This window comes from Lytechinus variegatus, chromosome 10 (genome assembly GCF_018143015.1).
Source record: "Lytechinus variegatus isolate NC3 chromosome 10, Lvar_3.0, whole genome shotgun sequence".
NCBI lineage: Eukaryota > Metazoa > Echinodermata > Echinoidea > Temnopleuroida > Toxopneustidae > Lytechinus > Lytechinus variegatus.
In genome coordinates this window covers 18783556-18806054 of record NC_054749.1, presented here as the reverse complement: position 1 = coordinate 18806054, position 22499 = coordinate 18783556, and the positions used below count along the sequence as shown (strand labels likewise).

The window sequence follows — 22499 nt, the reverse complement described above, 5'->3', positions numbered from 1 at the left end:
TTAGAGTAGTATTCAAAGTGAGCACTGCTGCTATATTGAACCGCGTGATGCAGGTGAGACGGCCAGAGGCATTCCACTTGTTAAAGATTGCAAGCCTTTATTTTGGAGTAAAGGCCAAATTAGTTTCAAATCGTAGCCAATCTTACGACTGCTATGACGTCATTACGACTAGATATTCTAAGAAGGATGATTGTATAGTCACAGATTTGAACATAGGTAATCGTACGATGATTTAGATCATTGTGCAGTAGGATATTCCAAGTCTCAATATTAACATCACATGCTACTACATTTTATTCTGAAATCGGGTCGCAGACCAATCGTAAGGTGTGCGGTCACCGCTACATGTGCACATACATGTACATCTAACATAAGTGTAAGAGACAGTTCATGTGTACATACATGTAATGTTTGTTACATGGGTATGTACATGATGTAACACATTCTGTGTAACATGTTTATGTTACACCATTGAATCTTGAAAGGTGTATAAAGCTCACATCAGAGGTGTGTTGATATAACACGATGTTAATCATTTTTATATGAATCATGATTCGGGAAATTACTTTTGACAATCCAGGGTTATGATTGATCAAGATAATTTAGCAATCGGTATTAAGAGTACAGGATAGGGTGATATTTCTAATAAAACGATCTACATGTCATTTCTCCAGAAAGACGTCAAAAGATGTTCATCGTAAATGCTGCATTATTTGTTCATGAACAATATATCTATTACAAATGGTATCAGAGTCTCTGCACCCTCCAATGCTAAATGTTAAAATTTTGAAAGACATAAACTTCTGTCGCCCCAAGAGCCATGCTTTGTACAATATTTTTCTTCATCACTTTAAAAGGTCTATGCCCCGTCGTGGATTAACCTCACCTACAAGGAAATCCAACAATGTCATAATTTTTTGTGCACAATTTCCTTTGTAAACAAAGAGAACAAACCAAAATGTCGGAAAATGATTAATGAATGAATTGTAGCTCTTTGTAAGATGGGACCCAGGTCACACTGCAGCCAGTCCAGGGTCCTGTAACACAAAGTTTAGCAATTGATCCTTCGCTTGATTTTTATGATTGATTGTGTATTGTAGTAAATGAAATCAATCGTTAAGAAATTCTTCTACGATGATTGGATTGCTCAGCTTAGTGTTCGAGGCCTAAGTTTACTGACTCTCAAACAGTACGCAAATCAATCACAGAAACAGTTGTATTGAAACCACTCTGGGCCCTGTACCACAGAGCTAAGAGCTAATAGTAACGAGCGTATTTACATGTACGACTGATTGCACTGATCTTTATGTGAAATCAGTCCTACAAGTCAGACATACGATCAAATGATAACCTTTGTGTTACGTTTGTCAGTTACTAGCGAATTTACGTACGCATGATCCTTTCTTAGGAACCTAATCAATACCTATGATCATTTATGGCAAGTAAGGATCACCAGTCATTTATAAAGTCATTCATAACTTACGATCAGCTTTATGAAACATCCACCAGGTTACCAATTTAGCTTACCACCACATCGTACATGCTCTCTGTGAAGAGTCCATGTGTTTTATGTACATAAACTGCGCTGGCGAGTTGTCCACAGGGGCCACGGAAAACCATGTACAAAAAGTGTGCACAAAAACGTAAAAATTGCCATCCGACTGATCTTTTTGCATGGTCAACCCCTTCCCCCACCCACTTTTGAAACCGTTCCGCGGCCCCCAGTCCATAAACCTGTTTGTGAGTTAAACACAATTCAGTGTTTCTTTGCTATTAATGAGGAACATGTACTCCAACTTTTGTTGTGACTTGTAACTTTTCTAGAGTTAAGATTTTTTTTATAGTTTCTAGCACTTGATCTATTTCAAGTTTACTGGATGAATCGTAATATTCATGCATTGTATATGGCTCAAATTTATTTAGGAAGCAAAGAATATAATATTGAAGGATACATTACCTCAAATCCTGAAGTACAATGCTAGAGTAAAAAGAAAATGTAGGGAGGTGGCATGTGGCCACCCCCCCCCCCCCTTCCTCCCCTTATTACTGTGTATACATATACACACTTGTGACCATGCTGCAGGGATGTGAAGTTAACAATGATCATCTCTGTATGTGTGTTTACTCTTTACATATTTTGTACACATCTCAGCCTTTTATTAGTACTCCCAGAATTCATGATTACTGCATATTATTAATCAGATTTACTCAGTTCATGTACATTTCAATTTACATGCATTTTTTTTCATGTTTCCAGCTACAAAAGAGTTTTTTTTTTCTATTATCATTTTTTGTCAACTGGAAAGGAAGAGTTTATATAAATCCAACGGCTTCTGTTTATGCATGATTTGGTGGAGGAAGAAAAGATGCTGAGTTGAATTTGCTTGCCCTAGCAACTCTTGTTGTCAACTGGAAAGGAAGAATTTATATAAATCCAATGGCTTCTGTTTATGCATGATTTGGTGGAGGAAGAAAAGATGCTAAGTTGGATTTCTTCCATATGCTGCAGCTATAAAGATGAAATCAGACTCTTCAAAAAGGTCTACCTACTTGTAAGTTCCTATACGTTCCTCAGAAACATGTACATCTAGTGTACATGTTCGTACAAATGATTAATTACATTAATATACATATTACCACGTACATTGTATAGCTGCATGTGTACCTGTAAATGCCAAGTGCCAACTCCATATGTATGCCATATAATTCCTCACTAATTTTGGAGAAAGCAAAGAATGCAATTTCATTATTTTCCCCAGAGATGACAAATCACTTGGGTGGGTACATTACTTTCCACCTTAATCCTTTAGGCTCGTTGTACATGTACAAGTGCATCATTTCTAGTAGAAAGCTAAAAATTGTGCAATAATTTTTTTGTTTTAGAATTTTATTTCATTATTTTTATTTTTAAAATCGTGGGATTTTTTTCCTGTATGATTTTGGACTGTTCTGCTGATTAATGCATTACATTATATGAAATTGTAGGGGAAAGGTATCATTCGGATCACAATTCAGAATCAATCGTAGGTATACAGTTGTACATTATACTTAGATTAATGTACATGTAATTGAAGATTGTAGATGTAGTGTAGGTCTAAATATTTGTAGTTTCCTAGACAAACATGTTGGTGTACATCTACATTCAAATGCTTATACCAGTTTGACTTTAGAAATTGACCATGAGGTTGAATCGCCTGTATGAACAAAATATTTCTGAAATCTTATTTTCTACATGTAATAGATGTGATTGTTTTAATTTGTTTACTATGTTGAATTAATTTTCTGTTGAGAAGAATATTGGCATTCATGGAAGATGTATGGTGGTGGTCCCCAAGTCTGTGCACCTAACGATTTGAATTAAGATTTTACATGAATTTCCTTTTATTTCACAAAATCTTTCAGTTTAAGATTTTCCTAATATTATTATGAGTAACTGTACCAAATACAGTATCTCGTAAAAATTGGAAAGAAATATAGGATTTTCTTGGAAAAAACATTGGGCAGTCATTTTCAGATTCAGGTATTTTGATGAGAGAGGCTGCATTTTGAGGCCATCACATGAAATGCCCCAAATTCATTATTTTTCCACCATTTTGAGTCTGATATTTTAATGAATATCTGCCTATGTGTTGCACGTGTAAAGTTTGTGTTCATCTTTTATTAGCATCGCATACATGTAGATACGCTTGTGCGCAGACAAGGGGGACTGCGCAGACTTGGGGGAACTTGCCATAATACATGTACATGACAAAAAAGGTGTTTTTCAAAAAGCTGATAACCCATGAAATTTATTGGATATTTTATCATGTACTATCATTTTTAATTAGACTTGCGCTGTACTGTACACTTACGTTTGCTTTATGTATGTAGTAAATATGATACTTGTATACTCAGTGAGAAAGAAGGAATACATCCATGTCTGGGTTGTTTTTGTGATGAAAATGAATATTTTTAATGTGTATCAAGTGCAAGAGCAGTGTAGATGCTCTCATTTGCAACTTGTTTTTTTTTCTGGACACTCATTCCAGTTTGAGCTTGTGGCTTTGTACTGTACTTTAGTGCTAACTGAACGTTTGATCAAATCATCAAATTCCTTTAAAAACACATTCAAGAAATTGAAGGTTGAATTTCCTGCACATGAACATTTTGTATTTGCTGCTGTTTGATAGACGCACTTTGCTTGACCGTGATATTGCATGAATGAAACTGTTAATTGAATTTTCAAATTGGCAGTTATTTTAAAGGGCTAAAATCTCTTGGTTCCTACCCAAAATTAAGAAACATATATCTTTTCTTTGCTGTTCAATAGTAAGAGAAAATGCATGTGTGTATTAACAGTTATTGTTATGTACATGTAATCAGAGTGGTTGCAATCAAGCAGCAATAATTTGTGATTATTCTTTCATGCAAAATATGAAATAGAATGTTGCCAGTTTAGCTCATTTCAAAGGGATCAAATAGCTATGTGGCTCTGGGCAATGCATTCCATGTACAGGTAGAAAATGAATTGGAGCTACATGTATTCCTGCTGAATGCATGCAGTCATGCAGACAGGCTGATCAAACAAGTACATGTATTCATCGTTGTGTGAATAGCTGCAATCATTAGTCCTCAAAACACATTGCGATTGGAGAAGCTGATCGTCATGATCAGATATCAATACACTCACTTCCTTATTTTGTTACTGGCACCAGTTTTTTTTTCTGATTAGCTATTTTGCTCTGTCCATTGTGTAAAGTGAATTGTCGCATTGATTCTATTAATAATAATGATATTAATTGGGTTGGACAAGTTCTGTTTACAGTTGAAGGTGGTGAAAAAAGTGCATACATTCGTAATTCCGAAGCTTCGTTATTCCTAAGGTTCGTTATTCCGAAGGTTCGTATTTCTGAAGGTTCATAATTCTGACGGTCCGTTAGTGCGAAAAGGAAATGAGGTTCGTAATTCTGAAGGTTTGTTAGTCCGAAAATGAAGTGAGGTTCGTAATTCCAAAGGTTTGTTAATACGAAAAGGAAATGAGGTTTGTAATTTTGGAGGTTCGTTATTCCGAAAATGAAATGATTAACAAACCTTATTTCGGACTAACGAACCTTCGTTTTTCGGATAAACGAACCTTCAAAACAACAAACCTTATTTTGTTTTCGGATTAACGAACCTTCGGAACATCTTTAGAATAACGCCACAACTGCTCGGATTAATGAACCTTTTTTGTTTTCAGATTAACGAACATCGAGGTATAGGCAATTTACGTGTTTCGGAATAAAGAACCTTCAGAATTACGAAGTGTAACCGAAAAAATAACCACCCTCCATCCATTTTGCAAGCTTTATCATTATGGTGTGTATCTGTCATGTTAGGAAAATACCTCATGTCAAAAAATTATTTGTCAATTCTGCATCAACCATCTGATGCTGTGGAAAGGGCTGAAAGCTCAAAATAGAAATTTGTAGTTTTCTTGAAGAAAATCATAGTAAATTTTTAGTTTGGTAGAATTGAAAATATCAAGCTTTTGTGTGTCTCCATGTTACATACACATCATCATTTGCTTCTAGGGGAGCATTTCATGAAAGGACCTTTAAGACTTTTTATCCGACAGTTTACAGTTACCATAGTAACAGTGCTCAACCAATCAAAATCATCGGATGAAAACCTTGAACCGATATCAGAAATATTATTAAGAGTTCTACTTGTGGTTTAAGACCAAATGTCCCAAAGCGCACAATAAATCATATTTACAGGGAACCTTCACGAGGTCTATGTAGACAAGTTTTATTTCAATGATTATTCCAGTTGTGTTCTAAATATTGTTCACTCATGTTAGTGCATCAGCAAATGCACTGAAATCCTTTCTTCATGCAGTCCATTGAGAAATATCAGGAAACTACAATTCATTTTTAGGCAGATCATATATACTCTTCGGAATTCATCTGACTTATCCTCAAGTAAGTACACAGTAGTGAAAATGCAAAATAAGGATGATGCATAAGGGACACACTTTTTCTATGATGGCTTTGTCACATTCTGGACCCAGTTCCAGCAAACTGACGTGGATTATAACTTGATCCCAGTGATGATAAAATCCTTAAATGGGATTGGCTGTTGAACCATGTTACCAATTATTGACTATTAGTTGCAGAGCGATGAACTTTGATAATGTCAATGCATCAGGAATAAGCCAGATCGCAGTTCCACTCTGCACATGATCAGAAGATTCTGCGCATGATCAGAGCAAGGTCATTTGTACGAAAGTGACCTGGTGGTTTGAAATTTAATGAGATAAGCACCAACTTTGATGTCTTGATTTTAAATTGTGTTTTTATTTACATGCACAAAAAAAAATGCGTCCATGGACAACTGGTATTTCATAGTTAGCCAAGTACATTGTACAGCATCCTATAATATGCATTCAAAGTAGAAATGCATCAAATACTTTCATTAGGTGTTTATTGATGTGCTATTCTAGTCACCTGGTTTATTCAATTTCTATATCCTGCTATGTAAGGCATGCTTACATAAAATCTTGCTGTGAAATCTGCCCATTACAATGAAAGGTCATTTGACCAAAATTCTCCATAAATTAACTACAAACTGGCCAATTCTGCTTGGAAACTAATTTGATACACTTGAGCTACATGTCCTGTACACTCTATGCTGTTTTCCAATGCAGTAGCCAAAATTGAATATTATGTTTTCTATGTTTTTTTTTATTATTTTTAATTCTGTATTAATCTTGTATTAACTCCACCCAAACAAAAAGTTGATTTTAATAACAAGAGAAAAATCCAACAAGCATAACATTGAAAATTTGATCGAAATAGGATGTAAAATAAGAAAGTTATGGCATTTTAAAATTGTGCTTAATTTTAGGAAACAGTTATTTGCACATCAGTATGCAAATGAGAGGAGTGATGATGTCGCTCACCCACTATTTGTTTTGTATTTAATTATATCAAATATGAAATATTCTGATTTTTTTCCTCATTCTCCTGTGAAACAAATTTTTCTTACTCTCTGAACATGTGGAAATACCACTTTTTTATCACTTTATCGTTTAGTCAAGTTCATAATTATGGTCACATCTGTAGAAAATGAAATATTGTGTAATTCAAACAATAAAAAAAACCAAAGAAATAGTGAGGGACATCATCGACTCTCTTTCATTGCATATCACTTTAAAGTTGTTCATATAACTGTTTTGTGAAAAATAAGCAAAACTTTAAAATGCCATAACTTTCTTATTTTACATCCGATTTTGATGAAATTGTCAGCGTTATGCTTGTTTTATTTTTCTCTCTTGATTCAAATCAACGTTTTTCTGTGTTGGACTTGACCTTTAAGTACTATTCTTTTTCAATTTGAGTCTTCCAGTGCCATGAAAACACTTAAATGTTATCATTGTAATTCTTTTTAACTTGTTACATTAAAAAGAATATAATGCATTGAATCTCCTGTCAATACAACAGATGAGTAGGCAGACAAGTCATTTGTCAAGGTTGATCCTCATAATGATTGAAGACCAATCTGCGATACAATCGGCCACAGCTGAGGAGTCCAAAGAAATTATAATGCTCAGTTCACAAAGCGTTTACTTTAACAATACTGCCATTGTTAGCTCCAAGATCAATGATACTGGGAGTTTTAAGTTTGGTTTTCTTTGAAATTTATGTTTTTTCTGCAGGACTTGATAAGTTCCCTGTGTGCAATGCTGCATCTGATCCTTTACAGGATCTTATTTTCAGTACAGTACACACCAATGTCACATTTGATTCAGTGCAGTCACTCATTTATTTTCTACTGATGTCATTACTTTTATTCGCTCTGGTCTTGAGTACTTTTGGACACCCCCCCCCTCCCCCATGCTTGTTATATGTGGCTCTTCTGCTGTCATAATTATTACTTGGTATACTGTTTGGTTAGTCATGCCTATTGTATAGGCGAAATACCTTTTATTATATGTTTTTTTAAGATCAGTTTGATATTAATTTTGAGCCAAGGACAATGTTCGTTGTGATTTTTCCCCTTTCTCATTTTTTACTCCAAATATCATGGAAACTATTGGATTGTACCTTGAAATGGATGACTTACCATCTCAACAGTTTATCTTTTAAATCATTGTTTATTATTGATGAATTTTATTAAGAAATGGTTCCATTTTTGGTGCTGTTCATTATTGTTACATAAGTGATGTAAATGACATATACGCATACATTTTATGAGGTATGATTAAGAATATTGAACAGAATGACTGATGTTCAATTCAATGTATTGTACCATCAGAAAGAGTTTTTATTGTATAAACAATAAAATATAATACATTAATCTTTAATTACGTACAGGTATTAATTTTGTCTGTGATACGTTTATTGCAGTTCCCAAGCAGTCTTTTAGACTGGCTGGAGGTGGGGGAGAGGATCACTGGAGAAAGAAAGGGAGAGAGGGGGAATACAATGTGAAGGAAAGAGAAAATGATAGAATGAAAGAATAGTAAGAAAATGGAATAGACACAAAAGGAAGGAAATAACAGAAATGAAAGACAGACAAGGAATGGATTATTATACAAATAATGCATGTATTTGATTTAAATTCTAGGTAATTCCATACCTCGCACTATCCTGTACTCCTACGTCAGAGTGCAGGTTAGTGCATTTTGTATGACGTCAGAGTTCAGGATAGTGCAGTTTGGATGCCATAGTGCAATTCCCTGAATATCATGTGATCCGATTTGGACCAATCAGATTACAGAAAATTCTTGGGAGTTGTATAAAATCATGTATCATCTGACAAGGGGATGGTACGTATTAATAGTATCGGCTTAACATAATCAAAAATACGTCCACCATGATCATCAAATTGCTGAATAAAGTTATTCCAGACAAGAAAACTTTGAAAATGTATTATGTTTGCACTTTAACCTGCTTCATTGCCAAAGGTATTCGATATTTGTTTTCATACCCACTCCTTAACTTGTTAAATTTAAAATTTTCCGTTCCGTAATATTAACTCAAAGAAAAAAAAGCCTGCACAACGATCGTTATTCCCAATTATGCCAAGTTGCCAACAATTCAATTTTGAATTTAGTTTATAATAATTACACTCTTGTATACACAGTTCATATTCAATGAAGCACATTTGGTGTCCCTCGATTTAATTGTGTGCCAAATAATGTCTTCGTAGCTTATCTCGATTCATAAAAATGCAACCATAACGTTTTATGAAATATTGTCCTATTGGCTGTTGATATGAAACAATTCCACGAGTAGTAACGTATACAACGTCCACTTTTTCTGTTTCCCTCCTGTAATGGTTACCTGTATGATCATGATAGCAAAATGAAGTCAAAGGGTAAGATGACTGTTTAAAACGAATAGTCGATGTTACCATTACAATATGCCTGCATGTCGGGGGGGGGGGGTATAAGCCGTATTAGAATAAGAAATGTTTCACATGCCTTTACATACATTAATCAGATAATCCATAATTCTTTTTGCTGCACTTCCCCAAAAATACCATCAAATGCGCTCATAGAAATCAACTATCGCATTGTATGTCCATGTCTTTTAATATAAATTGAACTCTGAATTGCGAATAACGGAGCGTCGTGGTCCAGTGGATTAGTCTCCGGACTTTGAAACAGAGGGTCGTGAATTCAAACCTCAGCCATGGCGTAATTTCCTTCAGCAAGAGATTCATCCACAGTGTGCTGCACTCAACCCAGGTGAGGTAAATGGGTACCGGCAGGAAGCAATTCCTCAAAAAGCTGTGTGCACCTTAAAAGGTAGCCTAGCTTTAATAGCCGGGCAATAATAATAGCAAGTCGCGCTGGGAGAACAGATTTCGGAAATGAAGAAGCTACCCTGGGTAAACATACCGTTATTATTATTATTATCTCCCTCACTCTCCCCCCCCCATCTCTTTCTCTCCCTCCCTCGCAGGGGCGGTGGAACGAATTTTCGGGGGGGGGAGGCAAAGGCAAAAAAGGAACTTATGTATGTATCAAAATGGTCATTTTGAAGCAAATGGATATGAGCAAAATATATGGGGCCCATATGGGTTACTTGTGGGCTTATCTGGGCAAAAATGTGGGCCCCATATGGGTTGCCTTATGTGGGCTATGTATGGGCTCATCTGGGCCCCTTGTGTTTTTTGCACTGTACACCCCGTCCGGGGCCCATATGGGCCAGGGTTTCGCGTGGGGTAAATATGGGCAGGCCCCCATGTAAACCATATGGGGCCCATTTTGGCTATGTATGGGCCCATATGGGCCCCACCTGGCCAATCTGGGACCCATATGTACACCCTATGTGGGGCCCATTTGGGCCAAGTGGGTTTAGTGTGGGTTGAATATGGGCAGGCCCACATTGCTCCCATATGGGTTGCCAATGTGGGCTATGTATGGGCTCATCTGGGACCCATGTGTTTTTTGCACTGTACACCCCGTCTGGGGCCCATATGGGCCAGGGTTTCGCGTGGGGTAAATATGGGCAGGCCCACATCGTACCCATGTAAACCATATGGGGCCCATTTGGGCTATGTATGGGCCCATATGGGCCAATCTGGGACCCATATGTACACCCTATGTGGGGGCCCATTTGGGCCAAGTTGGTTTAGTGTGGGTTGAATTTGGGCAGGCCCACATTGCTCCCATATGGGTTGCCCCATATGAAAACAATACTGTGTTTAATCAATTAAAAAAATTACATTAATTTGTGTCATTAAGGTGACTTTACAACCCAATACTCGAATCCTTATCATATCCTATAATACTACATTCTAACCCTAAATCCTAATCCTATCCTACACTTAACCACTGAATCTTGTTATTGACTTCTATATATACAACGAGTTTGCTATACTTGACAGGCAATGGTTAATAACTATTTTCAATATTTAACCTTGAACATTTTGTCCTGAAATTAAATGTTTCGATTTTTAATTTTATAGTAATAAATTACATACTTTTCTAAAACTTTTTACGGTGGAATCCTTGCATAAACATAAACATTTCAATTGTTGTAGCTGTTTTAGCTAAAATTTTGGTCATTTACTGTTGTAATGAATATTCGTGACTGCAGTCTAGATCAATCGATCCAGTGATATGCCCATCTCCAGCCCAGCTGATATTCATCTGGTACATATGGGCCCAGATATATCCCAGATGGGTCCCACATAATTTAGCCCATCTGGGTCCCACTTGGAAATGCCCATCTCCAGCCCAGATGATATTCATCTGGTACATATGGACCCAGATATATCCCAGATGGGTCCCACATAATTTAGCCCATCTGGGTCCCACTTGGAAATGCCCATCTCCAGCCCAGATGATATTCATCTGGTACATATGGACCCAGATATAACCCAGATGGGCCCCACATATTTTAGCCCACCTGGGTCCCACTTGGAAATGCCCATCTCCAGCCCAGATGATATTCATCTGGTACATATGGGCCCAGATACATCCCAGATGGGTCCCATATATGTTTGCCCATCTGGGTCCCACTTGAAAATGCCCATCTCCAGCCCAGATGATATTCATCTGGTACATATGGGTCCAGATTTAACCCAGATGGGTTCCACATATTTTAGCCCATCTGGGTCCCACTTAGAAATGCCCATCTCCAGCCCAGATGATATTCATCTAGTACATATGGGCCCAGATATAACCCAGATGGGTCCCACATATTTTAGCCCATCTGGGTCCCACTTGGAAATGCCCATCTCCAGCCCAGATGATATTCATCTGGCAATTATGGGCCCAGATATATCCCAGATGGGTCCCACATATTTTAGCCCATCTGGGTCCCACTTGGAAACGCCCATCTCTAGCCCAGATGATATTCATCTGGTACATATGGGCCCAGATTTAACCCAGATGGGTCCCACATATTTTAGCCCATCTGGGTCCCACTTGGAAATGCCCATCTCCAGCCAAGAAGATGTTCATCTGGTACATATGGGCCCAGATATATCCCAGATGGGTCCCACATAATTTAGCCCATCTGGGTCCCACTTGGAAACGTCCATCTCCAGCCCAGATGATATTCATCTGGTACATAGGGGCCCAGATATAACCAAGATGGGCCCCGTATATATGGGCCTCATGTGGACCTACCCACTTCTAGCCCATATGGTATCCATATGGGCCATATGGGTCCCAGATAACCCACATTGGACCCATATGGGGCCCAGATATTTTGCTATATGGGTAATTATGCCACTTCGCCCATATAGATACCACATGGGGACCATATGGTTTTATTATGTGGGTTCTAGGTGGGAAAACACATATAGGCCCCATGTGGGTTTTATATGTTTCTATCTGGGCTCGGTCGATCCATAATTATGCCACTTCGCCCATATAGATACCACATGGGGCCCATATGATTTTATTATGTGGGTTCTAGGTGGGAAAACCCATACAGGCCCCATATGGGTTTTATATGTTTCTATCTGGGCTCAGTCGATCCATTATTATGCCACTTCACCCATATAGATACCACATGGGGCCCATATGGTTTTATTATGTGGGTTCTAGGTTGGAAACCCCATATGGGCCCCATATGGGTTTTATATGTTCCTATATGGGCTCAGGCGATCCATAATTATGCCATATGGGCCCCATATGGGTTTTATGTGTTTCTATCTGGGCTCGGTCGACCCTAAAATAAGACCACATCGCCCATGTAGATACCACATGGGGCCCATATGGTTTTTATTATCTGGGTTCTAGGTGGGACAACCATGTGGGCCACATATGGGTTTTACATGGTACATATTGGCCCCAGTAGGCCCACATGATTCCCATATGGGCCCAGATACTTGGCTATCTGGGATAGTTCGCCATGAGATTATCATCTACGTTAGGTAGTTGTGTTTTGCAGTAATCAAGTTGAGGAAAAACCTTTTTGAAGTGTTTTTTTTTATAAAATGTACGCTCGCTAGCGAGCGGTTTGGAAAAAGAATGTCAAATCTGAAGTTGTGAAACTCGCTTTTTAGTCAATATTATTATCGCGCAAATTAAGTTGATCGCATTCTCTCCTATCTCCCATTGTGAATGGTCGAATATTTTCTGTATTATATATCAAATGTCAACATTTTTTCATCCCTTTTACGTCTGCACATCTCGCCCCAGCCCATTCAAAGCCCCACCACAACGGCACAATGCATTACTCGCATGAATGGAGCCTTTTAATATTGGGGTTTGGTGTGTCTGTCTGTGTACCTGATAGTGCACTATGAATTGATTTCGTTCCTTGATCCAGTCTTGTCATTTCTTAATACAATGCGCGGAAGCCAGTTGGAAAATGAGATTGACACCAACATGGAGATATAGAAAGGATTGAAGTAGTTTGAAAGAAGCCCCTTTGACTGTTTCCGATTGCGATGGCCTCTGACGATGTTTTGAATATTGCCTGCGGATTATGTATATATCTGTTGCTGTTTTCTGCCGTAACAGCGCAAGGTGGGTTATATTGTGGTTTTTACTAGTCAATCGCTACAGTTAGAAAACTTGCGAGAAACATATTTGTTTATTTATTTAATTCTATTCTTTTAATTGTTTTATCTATTTTATTTTATTTATTTGTGGGACATCCTCTTGCCTATTTGGTTCTGTATCATGACTGCTCACTGCGTGATACCTCAACTTAATCAATTTAAATTTTGTGTTACATATTTTAAAAAATCATGTGAATGGTGAATGAAAATGAAATTCAATCTTAACTGTGAACTGAATTCGATTTTATTCTGTATTCTAATCCAATGGGTTTTTTTTTACAAATCAAGATGAATAATGCTTCTTTATTTTCAATCAATTTTCAATTTATTTCATGTTTGCAATATGTATTTTGTGTTGACATTCAGACGGAACGAAAATCCATGAATTTAAAGGTAAATATTGAATAAAATTGAATATAAGTTGGAAAATGGAAACATGAAAATGCCATTAGTGGTAAAGGGGTATGAAGGGTTCTAAAAGGTGGAACTTGGACGTTTATAAAAGATATGATTGGACTTACAGAAAAGGATAAAGTGATTACTTAACCAGGCAGGTCCAGGATGCATGCCCCCCCCTTTGGTGGAGCAAAAAACACAAAAAAGGGGGAAAGAGAAAAAAGAAAGAAGGGAAGAGGGAGGAGAAAAAAGAAGAGGGGAAAAATAAGAGGAAGAAGACAAGTGAATAAAATAAGGTGAGGGGAATACTTGTAAAAATATCTTCCATGTCACTATATAAAATTTTAGCTATCGCATTGCCTGTTCGATGCGATACATGTCTTTCTCACTAGGCTGATATGGTGATTAAAGTGTCAAGTTTTGAAGTCAATACACAAAACATATTTCAGCTTGGATATTGATATTGATTTTTTTTTACAAATTAACTTTAAAAAGTGCTCTGTAAAAAAGGCATTTTTATTGTCTGAATGATTTGTGCTCGCATTAATCGTTTAATGCATCCTATTCACAATTACAAAAGTCATTAAAATTTCAAGTTTTCAGGCCTTCATATCAACAAATTTCACGCTCCCGTTTTCAATAGTTCGTGATGACTTATTTATGTTTTCATTTTAGTAACAGGTGTAAAATGATTTGTCTATTGATATACTGAATATACAGCCAAAAAGAAAACCTTTCAATTCTTTGAGAAAATGATTTTTTATATACTATACGATACATGTATGTAGGAAAGGTACTCGCATATGACGTCACACTTAAAAAAAATAAAATTCTAATAACTTTTTTTTAATTCTTTGATTGTTCTTTTCTCGAACCTCCGGCAATAGTTTTCTTTTTTCTGCTAGCTATTTTTAGAACAAACTTTTTGTCAGGGTGAACTTCCCCCTTAACGTTCATGACAACCTTTAACTTTTCAGTATCAATGTATTTCAGGAAAAATCATTGCTATTAGAGGTGTTGAGGCTCAGTGGACCACTCTCCGGACTTTGAACCACAAGGTCTGGGATTCAAACCCCACCGCAGCACTCGTGCCCTTTGGCAAGGCGTTTATCTACATTTGCCACTCTCCACCCAGGTGGAGTAAATGGGTACACCCGGTAGGAATGAATGTTCGAGCGTCCGATCAGGATCCCGTGCTTAAGCCAGGGTATTAGTATGTAGCGCTTAAAAAACATTTGTACAAGGCGCTATATGTTGCATATTGTTATTATCATCATTATTGTTATTACTACTATTATTATAACATGACGCTTGTCTCATTGTTTCGTCTTAAAAACAAAAATATCTAGATACTGACAATTGTCAAGACGACCCATGTAAGAATGATGGAACGTGCATCGATTTAGTTTATGACTATGAATGTTCATGTGCAGATGGTTGGACCGACAAAAACTGTACTACAGGTAATACACACACGTACACACGCACACACACACACACACACACACACACACATCTTGCCTTCCTTTCATTAAACAAACCTTCATTTATATATATATATATATATATATATATATATATATATATATATACATATACATATATATAATGAAGGTTTGTTTAATGAAAGGAAGGCATGCAAGAACTGGGGCCCGTAACCCAAAGCTTAGCAATGATCGTAGAACATTTTCTACGATTGATTTTGCATTGACTACAATGTACAATCAATCGTAGAAATTAAGCGTATGATCAATCGCTAAAGTTTGTGTTACGGGACCCATATCAGAATGTTCGGATGAATTCCAACTCACATCTCAGAGGCAAGAGATCAATGTTCAATTGATGATTAACTTTCGAAAGCCAAGTATACCAATAAACTGGGTAGAATCGAATAATGAATGCAATCATACTATCAAACAAAAAATACGATTTTTACAATAATTAATGGAACAATAATAGTGTCAGATGACATTATTTATCGTATGTAATTTCTAATTACGTACAATTTAAATGATGACAAATAATTTTTACAAAAGGGCATAGGCAGCTATTTAAGATTTTGAAATGTATCATTTATCACCTTAATTACACAAATTAGAAACCAATATTACACTTTCCATATGCAGTATTTATAGTCAAGCAAAGCAAAATTCTATCAAAATGTTATACCCCCAGTTACAAAGTACATAATACTTTTAGGACCCGTGGCATACATGTATCTTATGTAATTTCTTATTACGTACAATTTGAATGGTGACAGATAATTTTCACAAATGGGCATAGGCGGCTATCGAAAATTTATAAATATGGCATTTGTCATTATATTGTTTACGGCCCATTTCATACATGTCATCGCCGAAAAGAAGAACGTGAAGAATGGAGCAGACTCGCCTTGCTCTCCCCTACTGGTAGAGTCTGTAGGGCCCATTTTGAATTGTACAATACAGCATTTGTCTCTTGCATGAAAAATGATATGTTTTGCTACAAAACATGTTTTCAGACAATATTTTACTCGTAGATCATACTTAGGCCCCACATGCATTTTATGGTTCTTACTCTTGTGAAAACTAGTTTCTCCATTCGCATTGTACATAAATATAGATGCCTATGGCGGCCATTTTGAATTCCAAAATACAGCATTTATCACATACATGGCATAGTAGATAATATATTTTGTTAAAAAAACTAAATTTTTATTCAGTATTCCACTCGTTTATCTTAATGATATGCATTTTAGTACTCATTCTTGTGATTTTCTTGTTGGTCCCCATTAATATTGTTTATAATACTGTTCATACTGTTATAAATCACTTTTCAAGGGAGTATTTCACTCCTGCGACACAATAACATACATTTTACAGCCAATGCGCGGGCAATTTTCAAGATTTTCATGGGTAATTGCATATTTTGGCGGCCATATTAGATTTTGCCAATTTGCGGAAAATACTCACGGTTACACGAGTGGCATCATTAAGATTCGTAATCAGCACACTCGAATTGACAAGAAACCTTCAAAATTATTGTATACATGAAAAAACAAGGTTTAGTCAATTTTCTTTGGGCATACCCAGGGCTATTCCTCTGTGAGCCCCATGCACTTCTCTTTTAATTACTGATTACTTCTGTTTATAAACCTATATTGATAGATATCGACGATTGTGCAGGAGTATCTTGTAACTTTCTTGGAATCTGCCAGGACATGGTCAATGGATTTATCTGTGTTTGTATAACCGGATTCACCGGTACCTTCTGCGAAACAAGTAAGAAGAAAATCATCTTCAAAACTCACATCATCTTCAAAATACATTCATTTTTCGACGAGTTCAATACACGTTCCACTTTCCGGTATCCGAATGCCTTGTTCGTATAATAAAATGTCCTTGATGTATGTTTTTATCACAAATTCTGTTGTTCAAGAAGCAAATATGAAAAGGGAAGAAGAGAAGAAAGAGAATTAAATGTTTTATTAGAAATCTTTTTTTTTTCAAACAAAGCCTTTCAAATGTCTGTCTTGAAATTGAGTTAATTTCAAAATGAAAACCGTCGTTCTGTGGCACATGTATTTTTTTTTAAATTCAATTAATTATGGTGCATCGAAGTATATGAATACATTTACGATAATCTAAAATCATTTGATAGTATTTTGGTAGTGTAACTCGACTGTACATATGGAAAGGTTATGGCATTTGCATATTCGTAATATTCAGATCTAGATGAATGTACACCGAACCCCTGTCAACATGGTTCTACGTGTCATCACGGGATTGGTGGATATTCTTGCTCATGCGCACCAGGCTACACCGGAAAGGAGTGCGAAGAAGGTAAGACCATGATGAAGCTGACGATGATGACGACGATGATGGCAATTATAATGATGGCGATGAAGATAGTCACACAAATAATGAAAATAATGAAAAATTATGGTTATGAATATATTGTCTTGAGCATAACAAATAAGAATATTGGTGCAAAATACACCCCCCCCCAAAAAAAAAAAATAATCTAACTTTTTTTTGCGCGCGAACCGTTCTACAAATATTCAAGCTGGCCACGAGGGTGCTTTGAGCATCCTAATTAGAAAGTGAAGTATCTGGTACACACAAAAGAAAATGATATAAAAGGTTTAGGTGGAAATAATTCTTAAATCCGTATACTGTTCTTATTAACGGATCAATCAGATCACTGCATCTTATCCATGAATTACTATAACCTGTACTATGATTTGATAGATATTGTACGCATGCTACATTACTATAATTATAAATTATTTATTGCTATTTATTTTGAAACAGATTGTCAGCGAGCTCCGTGTTTAATGCGTGGTTAGATTAAACCAATTCAATCATATCCTTGACTAATAAGGAAAACTCAATGTTATACAAAATGAATTTTTATAAACAGGAATCTGATGGTATATCAATATAGGAAGCCACCATGGCCGAAACGAAACGAAATGAAAGTTAAACATTTGAAGTCGTTGACATGACGATTCAAAAGGGCGCAATTCTCTTTCCACTGGTCACTGGTAAATATATAATGGAAATACTTCTTCCCATGCTTTTGTCAAATAAGAAAACTAATGTTTGATAATGAGGTTGATTATAATGGTTGTTGTTGTAATAAAGCCTTGGGACAGCTCCATCATAAAGATGTTTATTAAATTCCCGTTTCTTCTCTATTCACCACAGATATCGATGAATGCGCGTCTAATCCATGTCCATCCGGTGGCCAATGCGTAGATTTGGTTAACAAATTTGAGTGCATCTGTGATCTTGGTTTGACGGGAACCATGTGTGAAATAGGTAAGTCTCTCTTTTTCACTATTTCTTCCATTTTATCGCTTCAACGGGATGGATTGTCCCAGCTCCATCACCGTGGCGCATCCTTTTGGCTGTGAAACATTTGGTTCAGACATTTGGTCAGACGTATGGACGAAAGGGGAACAAAATATCAGACAAAGAATAATTCAGTACATTCAAGTTTTAACTTTTACCCATTGATTTTGTCCAAAGTCACCTTAAATTTCGGATCACCCGCCTATGAACACGATGAAATGAATGATAGGTAAAATCTTTCTCATTCAATTTTCAAGACGATGATACATTTATTGGCCTACTCCTTTTACAATTTTATTCCCATTTCATTGGTTAACACTCTTTACAGCAGGATTGAAAAAAAAGTAATAGACACAATATAAACATCTAGTCCAAAGCTTACAACTTGTGGTGCTAATGGGCAATTAGGGTGCCAACTTTTAACCGACACTGTAATTTATACTTATATTGAGTAGTTGCTGCAATCAGTGATCCAACACAAAGTTGATTTGAACCAAAATAGAAAAAAAATCCAACAAGCATAACACAAAAAAATTCTTTAAAATCGAATGTAAAATAAGAAATTTAGGACATTTTTAAGGTTTTGCTTAATTTCACAAAACAGTTACAGGCACATCCTGGTCGGTGTGCAAATAAGGAGACTGGTGACATCATCCAATCCCTATTCCTTTTGTATTTTATTATATGACATACGAAATATTCTAACTTTCTCTTCATATTCGAGTGAAACAACCATTAATTCCTCCCTGAACATGTGGAATTAGCATTATTTTATTCTATATGGTTCGGTCAGTTTGGGTCCTGAATTGTCAAATCTGTGAAAAATGAAATGAAAAAAAAAATAGTGAGAGACATCATCGTCTGTCTCATTTGCATGTCACTGAGTTGTGCATATCACTGTCTTCTGAAAAAGAGGCGAAACCTTAAAATGTCATAACTTTCTTATTTTCCATCCGATTTTGATGAAATTCTCAGCATTATGCTAGTTTAGATTTTCTCAATTTATTCATTAGAGATAGATATGGTATAAATGGTTTCAAATATTTTACTTGAATGAAATAATTTTATAGAAAAGCCATCTTCGTTTTGTGATATCGAAATTTGAAGTTAGATATGTGGTCACCCTTTCACATTGCATGTGATGATGATGATGGTGGCGGCACCGCAGAGGTGATGAGTTTTGTCTTCTGTGGTATGTACAAAGTCCCAATCTGACATCTAAAATATCACAGAAACAAACGCCTAAATTAAAAATCTTGATTTCAGATATAAACGAATGTGCAAGCCACTGGCAAAGAGAAAGGGAAATAAATGAAAAGAGTGAATGGTGAAATATGATTTTATTTTCTGAATATTATGTCAAAATCAAACACAAAATTTGATTTTTGTAATAAAAATGCAGATTGTTTAAAAATGAATTTTACCCGATGCCGCCATATAACATGGGCAAAGAACCCTGGAGTACCTTACTATACTTATGACAATATTGTTCTAGAATCAGTTCAGCAATACAAGTATCTAGGAATAATGCTTAATAATAAGTTACAATGGAATACCCACGTTGAACACATTGTTAAGAAAGCAAATCGTATGCTCGGTTTTGTATTGTCAGTCTCTAAGCCCTTGACCGCATCTTCCATATTCTCATTGTTCAAAACAATTGTTCTTCCGATTCTTGAGTACGGTCAACCAGCTTGGCACTTGCATACGAAATATCTATCCCAAAAGGTCGAAAATGTTCAGAGACGAGCCACCCGCATAACTACTTAAACAAAGAAGGCAAGAAATGTCCTATCATGACAGATTACTAAAACTCAACTGGCAAACATTGGAATCAAGGAGGAAATTTTCATTACTAATTTATGTTGTCAAGGCTTTGTATGGTATGTACGTGGTGATGCAGTTAGATGTTCCATTGTCATTAACAGTAGGCACTTGGAGGTCGTGAAGTTCAACCACCTCCGAGCGCGAACAAATCGACTTCACCTTTCAGCCATCAATTCTTTTCCCCGTTACTGGGATGAATTGCCGGCAAGTTTGCGCTCTGGGGTGGTTGTAAACTCACTTATTTCATGGACAAATGAACTCAGGAAAAAATTCTTGCCTAATGAATGACCATAAGTTCCCTTGCACGAGTTCATTATTTCTTTATTTAAACAGCTAATTTTGATATTCTAAGTTAAGATGAAGTGTTATTAAGTAGACCTATGTTATTTTATTCTATTATAATTGATCTTAAACATTTTTGTTCATACCCACTCTTTTATCCGCTTCTGTTTTATGTAAGCACCCACTGGATAGGGTCAAATGGTCTTTATTGACTACAGTAATTCAGTTAACTTTATTTGACCCTGGCAGTCCAGTGGGTGCTCAATCTATACTCTGTTATGTTTATTATGTGTATACACTGTACCAATTTCTTTCAATTTTCATTGCCGAAATAAATAATAATAATAATATTTAGCCCCCCATTTCATTTACCTTAACATGGAATGTTATCAAATAAAATTTTTAGTTTTTTTTAATATCCTCATTTGTTGAAATATCTAAGCCAGGTTTTACAATATCTTACAACATATTTTATAGCGTTTGATTTTGTTGTGCTTTTTTCAAACTCTTTTCAGACATCAAATTAAATAAAACTATTATTTTGTAATATCCTCATTTGTATGAATATCTGAAGCCAGGTTTTCCATTATCGTACAACATGTTTTATAACGTTTTGTTGTTGATATTGTTGTTGTTCTATGACTATGTTCCCACTCTTTTCAGACATCAATGAATGTGAGAGTAACCCTTGTCAGAATGGCGGCTTGTGCACAGATGAAATAAATGGATATCGATGTGACTGCCCCATAGGTTTCAGTGGATCTTATTGTCAATCAAGTAAGTTATAGATTCGGTATAATCGGGTAGACAGTTAATTGAAGAAAACATCGAAAATCCTTTGCTAAAAAAATAAATATATTAATTTTCATACCCCTTTCTCTGTTCCCACTCTTTTCAGATATCAATGAATGTGAGAGTAACCCTTGTCAAAATGGTGGCATTTGCACAGATGAAATCAATGGATATCGATGTGACTGCCTCAATGGCTTCAACGGAACTAATTGTCAATCAAGTAAGCCTTAAATTCGGTATAATCGAATAGACATTGAATGAAAGAAAATACCACAAAGTTTTTCAAAAACGGGAAAATTGGAATCATGGACTAGCCCATTATGCTTTGAATGTTTGTTTTTTTTAAGTTGAAAACAGATTGTATAAGAAACGTGAAAATTGTTCAATGTTATAACCTCGACTCAATATCATTTTACAGCTCAAAATTTCCTGTTACCAATTCACTATTAAGGTCGTTGAATTTGTATGTAGTATTAATGGAATTGGCTATGATTTCTTAGAATGTAATGTCATTTTTTCATTATGAATTACTTTAATTGTATATGAGAAGTTATTTAATTCTTCAATAATTACCAAATGAATGTAATTATCAGCTGAAAGGAGGAAGATAACCACAATATGTACTAGAGAGAGGTACAAACTTATGCAGACCAAAGAAAGCAATTGGGTATGTAATCTTTTTTATTTTTCAGATATAGACGAATGTGCTAAGGACCCTTGTTTTAATGGAGCTACGTGTACGGATGGGATTGGAGGATTCACTTGCTCGTGTGCTCCAGGATTTACAGGAATAACATGTGCAGTAGGTAAGTATAGACATTAGGATATTTGTTTACTTTCGTTTTAATTTTCAAATTTTGATGTATTTGGTGT

At 36.0% G+C, this 22499-nt stretch overlaps 1 protein-coding gene and 1 long non-coding RNA gene across 2 annotated transcripts in view; one reads left to right on the top strand and one right to left on the bottom strand.

Moving 5' to 3' along the window:
- Positions 1-7420: 7420 nt before the first annotated feature.
- Positions 7421-8325, bottom strand: LOC121422968. The gene is made up of 2 exons (XR_005971216.1): positions 7808-8325; positions 7421-7672 (listed from the first exon to the last, which is right to left on the bottom strand). It is a non-coding gene; the product is annotated as an uncharacterized LOC121422968 (long non-coding RNA).
- Positions 8326-13074: 4749 nt separating this feature from the next.
- Positions 13075-22499, top strand: part of LOC121422517 (fibropellin-1-like) — a 37682-nt gene continuing 28257 nt past the window's right edge. The window contains 8 exon segments of the mRNA XM_041617642.1: positions 13075-13459; positions 15240-15353; positions 17037-17150; positions 17598-17711; positions 18579-18692; positions 21498-21611; positions 21733-21846; positions 22319-22432. Coding sequence (XP_041473576.1) covers positions 13381-13459; positions 15240-15353; positions 17037-17150; positions 17598-17711; positions 18579-18692; positions 21498-21611; positions 21733-21846; positions 22319-22432 — 877 coding nt within the window. The 5' untranslated portion in view covers positions 13075-13380.